Below are 13,975 nucleotides of genomic sequence, written 5' to 3'. Positions count from 1 at the left end.
ACGACAGACTATCGTATTCAACCCGGCATAATTCAAAGATTTGGACAAATTCCCCAAATATTTAGAAATAGGGAATTTATCTTAATTTCATACCTTTGCTGTTTCCAGGGTAATCTGTTGTTGGTATTTTCTTCATCAATCTGTCAACTGTATGCGCAGAGGATCGAATTGTGTGGCGATGATCTTTTGCACTGAATGGCACTAGTATTTAACCTAGTGATGATAGATGGCAAATCTCAAAATGGTTTAGATTGCTAAATTAGATCTAGATCTATGTAAGTCTCTGGCTTTGATTAATTCCGTTTGGTCTCATCTCAAATGGTCTAGTCCATAGTCAGATGGGACAAGGGCAGATTGAGAGACAGGGTCATCTGTCATCGCTAGGTTGAATACTAGTGCCAACGGGTTGAATACTAGTGCAAAAATCCATCGCCGTATAATTCGATCGCCGATGCACACAGTCGACAGGTTGAAGAAAAAAAATAACGGAAAAAGAATAACCAGCATTTGGTCTTGGAAATAAGACGGGTCTGAAAAAGCCATTCTTGTCTGGCTGACTTTAAGGAAAAGAATTAGGAATTAATTACCACCAGAATAATATGAGTGAAATAAACTGATTCACATTACATTACAAGCAGCTTAACATCTAGCGTAATTTGTCCCAGGAATAGCTACATGTACATCTTAAGCTCAGTTGACACTTGCACGCATTGTGGTTCCTGCATAGTTTGCACATGGGCACGCTCTAATGCGGGTCAGTGTGTGAACTAAGCATACTTCACGCATAGCTTGTGAGTGCAAACCAAGTGATCAGTGTTAGATATCATAATCAACGAGGGTGTCAACACCAGAACATTGGAATATTTAAATTTGCAATAGATACGTCGCAGAATAGGGTATCGACAATATTTGCTGAAAGCACATCGGGACAGTGCACGAACACTGAGTGAACTATGCGCAAACATGTCGGGACAATGCGTGAACTGATACAGCTAAGTCATGCCATAAAGTATCCCGCACTGGCACGCACCAATGTGGGGCAATGCGGGCATCACAATGCGTGGAAGTGTGAACCTGGCATTCATTAATTCAACCCAAGACCAAGAATTGAACATGACATAATGCGTACCTGTGGTAGGGAATGAGTTTGTGAAGCAATGGAAGTCAACCGCATTGAGTGACAGGAGGTAGTATAGGAATTGCATCTTTTCTTCTTCACATCTCAAGAATGCTTCACCGCGATATCGCTTCCTAAATACAAATGAAAAATAAAATAGCAAATAAATTACTTCTAAATTTCAATTCCTACATATCTTAAGCACTTCTCAGAGTAAACAAATCACATGAATGCTGGTTGAATAGTTATGAATATCTTTATTTAATGTTAAAAATTCATAGTAAATGACTTTGCAACCATTGACCTTATGATCCCCAAATCAAATCATTGTTTCTCCTATTGTATACATAATCCCAGTATGTAGTTGAATCCTTTAGTTATCAAGAGAATATCATGATTTGAGCTATATACCCACTGTGACTTTTGCCATCATGACCTACATGTAAATATCATAAGAAAACATCAATTCTCTATACATCTACATGAATAAGTTGAAAAGGTACTTTTTTAAAGAGACTAATTTCAATTGGAATTCGTGTACTGAGTATGAGACCAGGGGGGCGTTTCATCAACATTTTTGTCTGACAAGTTGTCAGATCTGATATCTTTCCTTGATTTTGATTGGCTGACAAGCAATGTAACAATGGTAACTCTCAGATAAAACTTCTGACATGTCCTTTCATGAAATGCTACCCAGGGGTCCATTTCATAAAGGTCTTACAACTTTGTCATTATGGCAACAACTATAGGGAGACCTATCTATCTCATCAACCACTTCATTAAACAGTCTGATTTTTTCAGATCTTGATGAAAATAGTGCAAAATAGAAATCTACCAAATGTTTCTCTTTTTATTCAAGTCAACTCTTTGTTGGGGTGGACTTGTCCTTTTTAAGCTCTCTATAAAAGGACCCAGAATTGAGATTTTACACATTATCTTGGCTCAAGCCAAGGATTTTCCTGTACTTTTGTTTCAAATAATCATTGCTTTTCATTAGTTTAGTTTTGTTGTGTTGTTTTACAATCATTTTGATCACATTAAAATATTTAATTCCTTTGGATTCCATTATAAAAAAGAAGATACTGAACACCAGAGGTCTGTAACACAATGCCTAACGATAGAACTGTCAGCAAATGATTCCACTTCCTACAATATACAATCAGTGTTATATCTTTGTAACAGGACTTACTTGAGAAGTTCATCATTTGAGACCAGCTCTTTGATGTGTTTATGAAGAACTTTCCTTTCCAGTGCCAAACGAACAAAAGCTCTTGATTTACCAACCTCAGTACGAATATTGGTCATGCGGTCAACATTCCTGGTCAAGATAACATTATAATCAGGAGTGGGTGAATGTGGGTACAAGTACATCAATATATCATGTGTTATATATATCTTTCTGATAATTGAACTCAATACTAATATGTTTAATTCCATTTATGTATCAAATATTGACTATAAAACCTTGATAAAATCAAGCTCATATATTAACCTCTTCAAAATTCAATATTCAAAATGAACCATTTTCTGCCACTTAAGACTTTCATATCACAATATTTGTAGAGAAATAAAATATTTAGTGAATACATTCATTGCAGATCAAATAAACATCATGATTTTCAAACTAAAATTCACAATATATGAGGATATAGCTGATGTTCACATCCATTTCTCAACTCTCACTTTGTGCATTATCTACTTGGGATTCAATTCCAATAGAAGTCATAAAACCTCGCAATGCAAAAAAAAAAGACAAACCCCCCCCAAAAAAAGCAAAACAAAGAAAAAAACACAGGAAATTGAATCTAAAAAATGTATCCACAGTAGATCCATGCTATGAAGATGTCTATTAATAGTAGGATAGATACTTCCAATTGGATTTGGTAACAAAAGCATTCTGTTAAGGGACCATTTTCCAAAGAGTGGTCAAAATGGTCATTTTGGGTAAAAAATCAGCCAAAATGACTAAAATGTTCTGAGTATGGTCAATAAGACTGACATTTTTGGAATCAGCACACAATTTTACCCTGTGTAAGCCTGTCAAATCTTTCCCACCAAAAATTTTGAATAAAGCCCTCTATCTCCTAGACCATAGTAGGATACATACTTCCAATCAAAGCTGAAATCAGTCGGTAAAGTTGGCAATGGCTGTCCGGGTACGGTGCTTGATCTTCTATGTCTAGGAGAACTCTCTGCACCTAAAATAATAAATGTTAATAATGGGTGAAAACATTAAACAGCCATGGACAAAGAGAGAATTTTGAAAATATTTGTAAAAAATGATATTGTATATAATTTGGAAAATTTCAAATTGATTGAAAAGGCTACTATATGTTTTTTTCAACATTTACTTTTCAACATTTACTAAGGAAATCTGAACTGCACACTGCTAAAATTCATGACTCCAACATTGTCAGACCAAGAGTATACTATCTACCAATCTTTAAACTCTGTGAGCTTGATTATGTGACCCCTACCCAGATTATGTGACCCCTACCCAGACCACCATCCAATGTAGTATGCACACATGAGCACACTGATCTGAGTTATTGTAACTGATATTGTTGGTTAAGACCATTATAACCTTTGACCTCACAACTCCTAAATCAACTCGTATCTCTGATATAACATGTACTCTAAACGCATTGTAATACTTCATATGAACTCCATTGTAGATAACAAGAAATTCAGTAAGGATCTAAACAGGGGAATTTCCCTTCTGTCGACCCAGAATGATAATGACATTATTTACCAGCTAATGCAAGGTTCTGCTCTGATGAAGCCTTCTTACGCTGACGGAAACGACGATAGCTTAGAAGATGCCACCACAAGGCACTCTTACTCTATATCAAAAACAAACAGAAGAAGAAAAAAAAACTATGGATAACAGACCATTATCATAAAGCCCAACATACACTACACCGGCTGTTGCAACCTATTTTCAACAAATTGTAATAATAGTTGATACAAATATTTTGACCTATAAAATCCTAATGATCAGAGTCCCAAATAGTAGAATGAATAATAAAATTCCAGTATATTTTGAGCCTCCCTGAAGTAATAAAAGCAATTTCAGTTCTAAATTGTTATGATGCCATAATCAGGTGTTACTTGAAGCAAATTTGGGATTTACTCTGACAACACAGGCTTTCAGGAAACATGAATTCTTATTTTTTTTGTATTCCTACCATTATACCATATTCAAATAATTTAAATTTTAATTCTTTGAACTTTGAATTTTAATGTAAAATTACATTTAAAAAAATATTTCATAGTTGAAGACAAATAAAATGAACATTCTTATAAATGGAACATGTTTGAAGATTCACATCTCATGATCAGCCTAAAAAGACTCATGGGTATTTATACATATGAATGTAGTTGAAAGGTACATAGGGTGAATTTAATTTAACTGTGTAGTAGGTCTCACGGTACACCATGTATCTTTCTTGGGCAAGTGGTGTTCCTGAAAAGGATCACCCAAACTCAATATTCCAACAAGTGTCGTCTTAAGGACAAGAACACATCAAGTTTGGGTGGTCCTTTTCAGGACCAACACTTGCCCAAGAAAGATACACAGTTCTTCTTCATCATGGAAACCTTCAGAAGTTACTTCATTTAAACTATTTCATAGTTGGATCGTGCAGAGAGTGTGTGAGCAGGGACAAGATAGATTGGAGAGATAGAGAGAGCAAGTGCTTATGTGTGTGAAAGTGAGAGAGAGAGACAGGGTAACAAGAGGGATACCTCTTGTGTTCTCTTGTGTTGTGGCTCAGTGGATAAGTCTCCGGACTGTAAACCACAAGGTCCGGGGTTCAAATCCCATCGCAGCACTCGCGTCCTTTGGCAAGGCATTTATCTACATTTGCCACTCTCGACCCAGGTGTATTAAATGGGTACCAGGGGGGGGGGCGTTTCATCAATATTTTCGTCCGACATGTTGTCAGAGCTGACAACTTTCCTGGATTCTGATTGGTTGAGAAACACTGTTACTATAGTAACTGTCGTATAAAACAGGACTTGTCGGATAAAACGTCTGACAAGTCCTTTCATGAAACGCTCCCCTGGTAGGAAGAAATTCCTTGAATGCTCGATGCGCCCGATCAGGGTAGCCGTGCTAAAGCCGGGGTAATAGTATGCAGCGCTTAGAAACATTTGTATTAAGCGCTTTATAAATGTTGCATATTATTAATATTATTATACCTGTTTCTTTGATCTACATCCATGACTGAATATCCTCTCTAATAGATCACATAGGCTAGCTATGAGTGTGTTTTCCTCCACACCAGACCGATTGATGTCACCATGACCTAGTTCTATGGCTTCTTGTCCCATCTTAAACACAAGCATCTTCTTCGTCTACACAAACAAAAACAAAAGCATGTAAAAGTCAAAGTAAGGCAGTAAAAAAAACAAGTACCATTATCAAAATGGTCCATGTTTATAGAGATGAGCATTGGGATTACAAGGCAGTGTCATTATCATTCACATTTAACATGCAGTATTAGTTTCATTTAAAAAGTTCCATATTGAAAACTGATAAAAAAAGAGAAGTTTAAAGGGGAAGTTCACCCTGAAGAAAAGTTTGTTGTAAAAATAGCAGATATATTAATAAAAAATATTGATAAAGGTTTGAGGGAAATCCACTGAGAGAGATATTAGAATTATAGGTTTGGATTTGTGACGTAATAAACGAACAGCTGCATCATATGTTTTAATTTCCATTCTTTACTGGTTCGTGATGATTTATTTTTGTTACATTTATGAATGGATGTGAAATGATTTGTCCATTGATATATATGTACATAAGGTACAGTAAAAAACATTTTCAATTTTCTGAGAAAAATGCATTTCATTGATGACGTACCATACCTTATCTGTAGCTGCTCGCATATGAAGTGACAAAGCAAATAATCAAAATTCTAATAATTGTTATATTATTTGATGGATTTTTCTCAGGGAAAAGATCGTACTTATTTTTAATTACTCACATCTCTCAGATTTTTAGTCTAATACTGCTACAGATTATTTTGCATCAATAATGTTGCAGTATGCTACGTATTGATGCTTTCGGATTATGTAACAATACTGTTAACAAAACACAAAAGCAAGAGCTAGCTGTAAAGATCAAATAATTAACAACAATACCTTGATCTTGCATTCTTTGAGCAATTCTTCAACAAATTGCTGATTTGCTTTCTTCTGATCATAGTGAGTGAGGACGGCCTGTCGGACGGGTGGTTTCTTAGCATGAAGAGATTGAAGGTATTTCTAAAGAGATAAATATAAATGAAAGAAAGTAAAGACAACACAATCTCTTAGATTTCTGATTATCATCACCATCATGACTATCACCATCATCATCACCATCACCATCATCTTCACCATCATCATCACCATCATCATCACCATCATCATCACCATCATCACCATCATCATCATCATCATCATCACCACCATCATCATCACCATCATCATCATCACCATCATTATCTTCTTCATCACCACCAACATCATCATCATCATCACCATCATCTTCATCATCATCACCATCATCATCATCATCACCATCACCATCATCATCATCACCATCATCTTCTTCATCACCACCAACATCATCATCACCATCATCTTCATCATCATCATCATCACCATCATCATCATCATCATCATCACCATCATTATCTTCTTCATCACCACCACCATCATCATCATCATCACCACCATCATCATCATCATCATCACCATCATCATCATCATCATCATCATCATCATCATCACCATCATCATCATCATCATCATCATTATCTTCTTCATCACCACCACCATCATCATCATCATCACCATCATCTTCATCTTCTTCATCACCACCATCATCATCATCATCACCATCATCATTATCTTCTTCATCACCACCACCACCATCATCATCACCATCATCATCATCATCACCATCATCATCTCCATCATCACCATCACCATCACCATCATCATCATCATCATCATCATCACCATCATCATCACCATCATCATCATCATCACCATCATCATCATCTCCATCATCATCATCACCATCATCATCACCATCATCATCACCATCATCATCACCATCATCATCACCATTATCATTACCATCATCATCATCATCATCATTCTCTTCATGCTATACCTCTCTCTCATGAGGCTGGAGACCGAGATGTTCTCTGTGCTGTTCTTGTCTCTCTTTCTGTTTCCACTTAGCAATGTTTCTGTATTTACTCCTCCTAAAAACAAACCACATAATAACTCCTTCCATTATAACACAAATCACGTTTAAGTTCTAATTTAAGAAATGTCATTAAAGGAGAATAAAACCCTGGGAACAAATTTAGCTTGTGTTTAAACAGAAGAAAAATAATAATAAATATGGTGAGATAACTGATGATTTTGAAATCCTCAGATTGTCAAAGCAAATAACATGTCTGATGTTATAATTATTTAACTCCCCAATTAACTTTCTACATATTCAAATTGTCAGTTTTATCAAGTCTATCCAGAGATTGTTTGTTTTTCATGGGAATCCATAGAGGTTGAATACATTACAAAGAGTTTGTGTTTTATCATTGGAATGAGCAAATATATTTTGTGTACATTCTCAGTATACAAATGGGAGAGTTGTATTAGTTTGACATCACAAATCTTGTTTATATTGCCAATGGGAGGACCTTACAGAGCGTTTAATAGATTGCTTGTCAATTGTTACTTTCATTGATCTTAAGCTAACTTGTGACAAGTGTTTCATTAACACGATCTAATATTCACAAGCAATATAATTGAAATAGAAATATCACTGATTGCAATTAATAGCCTGCGCTATCACTACAGTCTGAAGAAACATATTGTAAATAGCACTTTTCCCAGATTTCTGTCACATTGTTACCATGGCAACACAGTAATGTAAGAAAATCTTAAGTGATACAACATCATCAAAGATCATTGACCCACCTTGCCCCGAGATCCTTAGATGTACATTACAAATGATATTTCAAAAATTTTGACAGATATTGATGTTAACACTGCTGTAGCAGCACCTTGTCTCGTATCTATTATGCAGGCAAGACAAAAATGAAGGGTATTTTTATTCTCATAATACTGCTTGAGTGCCCAGTATCAAAATGATGGATTGGTTAAAGATGAAGAGAGTTACCCGTTGGTGAATGGTGGCTTCAAGAGGACATCATCTTGAAGCATTGGGAAGAACTGAGGTACATGACTTGAGTCTACTGGTAATGCTCTTGGAGGGTATGGGTTGTGGTCGATATTGCTGGAGCGCCTACGAATTAACATCTCTGAAGGCAAAGAAACAGAAATGCAAGCATAATAAGTTCTTACATGTATGTCAAGCTAGGCAAATACTTGTATATCTTTCTCTTCTTCATTGCCTTAAGCATTTCATGAATGGAATTGATGCTATAAATATTACTGTGATGTCATTGTTCTTGTATTCATATTGCCCCAAAGGTGTATAATTGATTTCATATTTCTTTATGCTTTGTATATATATTTGTATACCAGTATTGCTTTCTCGTGATTTCATCTGTAAAAGATTTGTACAATTCAGCCTATAAAACAAGAGATAATGGTCAAAATCTGATATTGTTCCAGGCACCCTTCAAAATTATAATATTAATATCAATAAAATTAAGAAATCAAAATGTTTTCTTTTTCATTTATTTATTGTTCAGTGACTTTCTCATGTATTTCTTTGCTTTTCACATTAATTTATTGTATGTTCATAGGTATTTGTCCGTGAAACTATTTGACTCATGAAAGTAAGAAATAAGGACACATTTTTATAATATTGGCTAAAGTAACAATCATATTTTATAGCAATGTTGGGTCTGACATTCACTTGCAAAATGTTGCTGAACTTCGGAACAACAAATCTGGCTATAGAACATTTAGTCTCAAAAGTTGCACCAGAATAGAATGATTAAAGTCAAGGAACACTGCGGCAAAATTATTATTGATTTGTAATTGGTTAAAATAATGATTGAATTAATTTGAATGAAGACTAACCTGCTTCACTGACAAATGAAGCTCCCTCTGTAGTTGGTGTTTGAGGTGAACTTGACGGGAATTGCTCTACTCTCTCATCAAAGATACTAAGAGCTTGATCCTTCTCTTCCCAGTTAGAGATGATCTTATTATCAATGAATGAAGCAAAGAGTTGTGTCTCAAGGAACGGTGACATGAATGGTAGGTGAAGCTCAGGGGTATCCGCAAGAAATGCATTCTGTAATCATACAATGGTCAAGGTCAACAAAACAATAAACCTAATCACACAGTCTAACTATGTGCAGTTCCACAGATAAATCGATATTCCAAACCCCCTTTTTAATAGTCAAAGCTAATATCTCAAGTAATCATGCATTACTTTGCTGCCCCACAAAATAAGAACAGCCAACTGTTTTGTTCTCCATACATAGATATTTCAAATCCAAAATTAAACACTATAATTGCTTCACAAATTTAAAAACGAATCCAAAGTGACTGCATCAATAGAAAAATGCACCCAATTTCTGTTTTTGCGGTCACTCATACAACTTTTGCAAATCATTAACAGAGAGTCATTAAACTCTGGTACTGGTAACACAAGAAAATGAAATGTTCACAGAATTGATCAAAACTTTACACAGAATTAAGAAAAAAGAATCTACCAAACAATTTGTGAAGAAAAAGTAACTAACCTTATCAAAGTTTTGCATCTGATCTCTGTTGGTAAACCATGCATCCAGACTGTTTACTCTTGGCTGTATTATGAAGGTCTCATAATTCCTCAATAAGACTACTAATCTCCTGAGGAATACTTCACGTATTGCACAATTCAATATCAACATTGATACATACTCTCTATGTTCCTGCTCTTCTTCACTTAGATTCATTGGATTCACATTACTATTATCATTCTCATAGTCAGCTATTGATGTAATGACACCGGTACGCTGAGCAATCTCTGCAACACGAGAAACGATCTCATTGTTACGCAAGAAATCTGCTTTAGAAGGCATTCCTGCAGTGGGGCTCTCACCACGACTTGGTGAACTGAAGTATGAACTATCCTGATCACCATCAACACTCTCCTCTAAGTTCTGATTCATTGTTGTGATGAGTGTGACTTCTCTTTGGACTTGTGACCAGTCAAAGTCATTGACTTTATTCATCTTTGCACTGGGTGTGGTGGTGGTTGTATGTGCAGTCTGTGATGGAGAATTGTCCGGTATGTGCTTGTGTTTTTGGATGAGGTTGTTGAGTTCACGGATCAGGGTTGGTTTGTTTGGGAACTTAGGGAGCTCTTCTGGTAGTTCTACGCATGAGTTATCAATGTCCACATAGCAGAGTGATGCCTGCAATAAAAATATAGATTACAAGAGAAATATTAATCATACATCTATCTGGAAACTCAGCGGTATGCAATGTATTTTTTTCATCTTCTTAGAATTTTAATAAAAAGTATATTAAGAATTTGAAATAGTGAGACAGATATTTAAAATTAGTTTTCAGAGTCAAACTTTGTTCTAGATTCTGAAAATAACAACCTGAGAAGAAAGTACAATGAACATGAAGCAAGCTTCATCTCGGAATTGCCATTAACCTATTGTGATTCAATGAAGAGCTTCCTAATTGTCATATCTGTAAAACTTGAGGAAAAAAATATGATTCACATACAAGTTACATGTAGGGTCCACAACACACAGTGTGTGATATGAACCCCTCTCTCATTCATGCTGTGTACAATCATCTGCTTCTAAAATATACATGTACAACCAAAACCATCATCACATCAATACTTAATTTTTGGTTTGATTTTGATAAAATTTTATTACATTTTATTGCTAATTTACTTTGTCTTTTTGTTCAAATAAATTCTTTGTTGGGATTGACTTGATCTGTAAATGTAGCCTGTGATAGCCATCCTGAGCTATTAATCTCTATTTTGTGTTTATTCACATTATCCTGATTGATATAAATGTACACTGTACTACATCAGTCCTTCAGGTTTATAATTTCGTGGAGCTCAATAAATCGCTCCAATTCATTACAATACATGTATGATAAATTGTAGATTTTTCTTAACATTGTATATATGCAATAGCTGTGTTAGCTATTAATTAATCTGTGGTGAAACTAGGCCTGGGTCACACTGATGTCCTACGCGCTCCTGCTAAAAAAAAAAATTGCATATTTTACATCTTTAAATCCATGAAATGGGCTTCTTTTTTCCATAATTCCTTGAAATACTTTAGAAAAATGAAGAATATTCACCACTTTCCAGAGTCTGATTTGAACTTACCTCGGTAAATATTGTAGTCCCACATGTAGACTTCCATGGTGTTGCCATGAAAATCTACATATAGTACTTCATGGGACTGCAATATTTACCCAGATTAAATTAAAACTAGATTTTAATTCGTCATGCGGACGAATTAGGTGGTCTGTCATTATTCTCGCCATCATGATCACTATTACCATGTTCATGCAGATCAATATGATCTTCATGACAACGAAATGCTCATTATGGAAGGAATACCTGTGAAAGACGGGAGATGATAAAGCACTGTGAAAAGGGTCTCTTTGATCTATGACAATACATGTGAAATGAAAAAAGTAATTATAATCTGTTTTATCTTGCTAAATTTTACCTTTTTTTACCATTAAATTATCATAAAGGATCATGAACGAGGTGGTAAAAAGAAAAAAAATGGAAAAAAAAATCTTGTTTACCCCAGGACTCGAACCTGCGCCCCCGAGAAAGCAAGTCAAATGCGTTATCCATTGAGCCACGATATTCCCAATAGAGAATACACGCAAGCAATTTTGAGAATTACAATTCCAAATTTGCAAGTGAAAAACGGGCATGATCCCGGCATCTGATCAAAAAATGGAGGAAACACTACCGAAAGCTTAGGATCTCAGATCAACATACTAAAAGCTCAGGGAAAACTGACAATAAAAAATGGAGATATGGCTCAAGAAAAAGAGGAATGTCGAATCCATTTTTGAGAAAAAGTCATGTCCCATAGAGTTTACACGCAGTTACAACCAAATTTGCATAAACTTGATGACGTCATTTTTGAAAAAATGAAATTTTTAGTTTTTGCGCCATTTTTATGACGTCATGATATAATTTAGGGACGATGGTGACATGAATCAAATCTACAACTCATACTCTATCGATATATGAAAAAAAATTGGGGGTCAACGGACTATTTAAGGAGCTACAGTGAATTTTCAATAGGCATATTTTTGCCCATATATGGCCTATAGTGAGCTCGCGCACACACGTGCTGCAAACTTTAACGGGTGTTAATTTCGTTATTATTGGTCGTAGAGAGCTAAATTGGGTATCAAATTGCTCAGAATTATATTATCAATGCAAAGATGTAAAAAAAACGGTGTTTTAGCACTGCGTTAAGGCATTACGTACTTAAAATGCGCGCGCGCAAATTTTTGAAATGCTTAGAATGACCTAAAACGTACTCTACTTTGGTCAAAAAGTGATTTTGAGCATTTTGAAATTTTGACGCGCGCGTCGTGACCTCCAGGTGACCTTTGATGACATGACCTGATGACCCTTGACCTGAAGTTGATGTGATGTTAATTTGATCGATTTTTGATAATTGATAATGGAGATATGATTGATAATGTCATTTTACAAAATGGCGCCTAGATGACGTCATCATGACATGATGACCTTGAAAAACTTATTCTTACGTGTCCATGACAGATCCTATAAATGACATGAAATTCAATGAAATTGACCAAGTCCATATCAAGATATCTTGGCGACAAAAAAATCATTAAAAATAAATAAATAAAAATAAGAAATTGACGAAATTAAGAGGTGATCTGTCAAAGACAGACCACCTAATCAGAGTCGGGAAAGAGATGAATATTCTTCATTTTTCTTATAGATTTCAACTAAATCAAAGTAATTTCAAGGAAATATGGAAAAAAGAAGGCTATTTCATGGATTTAAAGATGTGAAATGTGAATTTTTTTCAATTTTTTTTAATTTATTTTTTTTTTTTGAGGAGCGCGATTTTTTGCTCTCCTTATTTTTTTCAAGGAGAGCAGTAGGAGCGCCGGCGCGATCGCGCTCCTCAAAAATGAAGGTCTGCTACATGTATATAAGACACTCAAAAAATTTGTAACCAATCTACATGTAAATTGGTTCAAATATAAACTAAATAATTATTTGGTAAAAAAAAATACATGCGAAATGAATTGGGACCTTTCGTAACAAATTCTGAAAATGTAGTGTGTTGGGTTATACGAGATACAGACTTGAAGCACATACACTGTATGAACTTTGTCTGAAACAGACATCAACTCATGAGCACTTTGAAATTTCAAGTTTTAATACATGAATAGGGGCCCCTGATACCAGACAATCTTCCTTTATGAATAATCACACAGCTGACATCATTATAATCATAAACGTGTGAGATATTCTACTAGTACAGGCTGCTTTGCATGGTGTACACAAGTACAGAAGTGAAATTTTCTAATAACTCGACCTATCTTACAATGTTATTCTGCATATCCCCCCCTCTCTCTCTCTATATATACATGTATCTATATAAATTTTATCATGCTCACAATTCAGCCCACTCTCCGGGGGGGGGGGGGGGGGGGGGTTCACTGCAATTAAATAGTGGACAGCGTTCCCTGGACATGTAGTCCTGAAAAATGCACACTTCACTAGGTTTCAAGGGATAGGACACTCTCTATTGACGAGTGGATACCATGTGCGACCATGGGGTCTCGAAAAGCACCCTAAACAAGTATTTTTCATAAGTATCAAGTGTAGGGTTT

At 35.4% G+C, this 13,975-nt stretch overlaps 1 protein-coding gene across 2 annotated transcripts in view; it reads right to left on the bottom strand.

The window, feature by feature from the left end:
• LOC121405782 (DENN domain-containing protein 5B-like) overlaps nucleotides 1–13,975 on the bottom strand; it is a 78,740-nt gene that overhangs the window by 14,857 nt on the left and 49,908 nt on the right. For both annotated transcript variants that reach the window (XM_041596733.1, XM_041596734.1), the window contains 10 exons: nucleotides 9,847–10,503; nucleotides 9,176–9,392; nucleotides 8,304–8,445; nucleotides 7,287–7,380; nucleotides 6,266–6,388; nucleotides 5,321–5,476; nucleotides 3,870–3,960; nucleotides 3,225–3,315; nucleotides 2,307–2,435; nucleotides 1,130–1,251 (listed from right to left, as the gene is read on the bottom strand). In XM_041596733.1, coding sequence (XP_041452667.1) covers nucleotides 1,130–1,251; nucleotides 2,307–2,435; nucleotides 3,225–3,315; nucleotides 3,870–3,960; nucleotides 5,321–5,476; nucleotides 6,266–6,388; nucleotides 7,287–7,380; nucleotides 8,304–8,445; nucleotides 9,176–9,392; nucleotides 9,847–10,503 — 1,822 coding nt within the window. The remainder of the gene's footprint in view (nucleotides 1–1,129; nucleotides 1,252–2,306; nucleotides 2,436–3,224; nucleotides 3,316–3,869; nucleotides 3,961–5,320; nucleotides 5,477–6,265; nucleotides 6,389–7,286; nucleotides 7,381–8,303; nucleotides 8,446–9,175; nucleotides 9,393–9,846; nucleotides 10,504–13,975) is intronic.

This window comes from Lytechinus variegatus, chromosome 19 (assembly GCF_018143015.1).
Source record: "Lytechinus variegatus isolate NC3 chromosome 19, Lvar_3.0, whole genome shotgun sequence".
Lineage (NCBI taxonomy): Eukaryota > Metazoa > Echinodermata > Echinoidea > Temnopleuroida > Toxopneustidae > Lytechinus > Lytechinus variegatus.
Note: the sequence above shows the minus strand (reverse complement) of the source record. Positions and strands in the feature narration are given on the sequence as shown.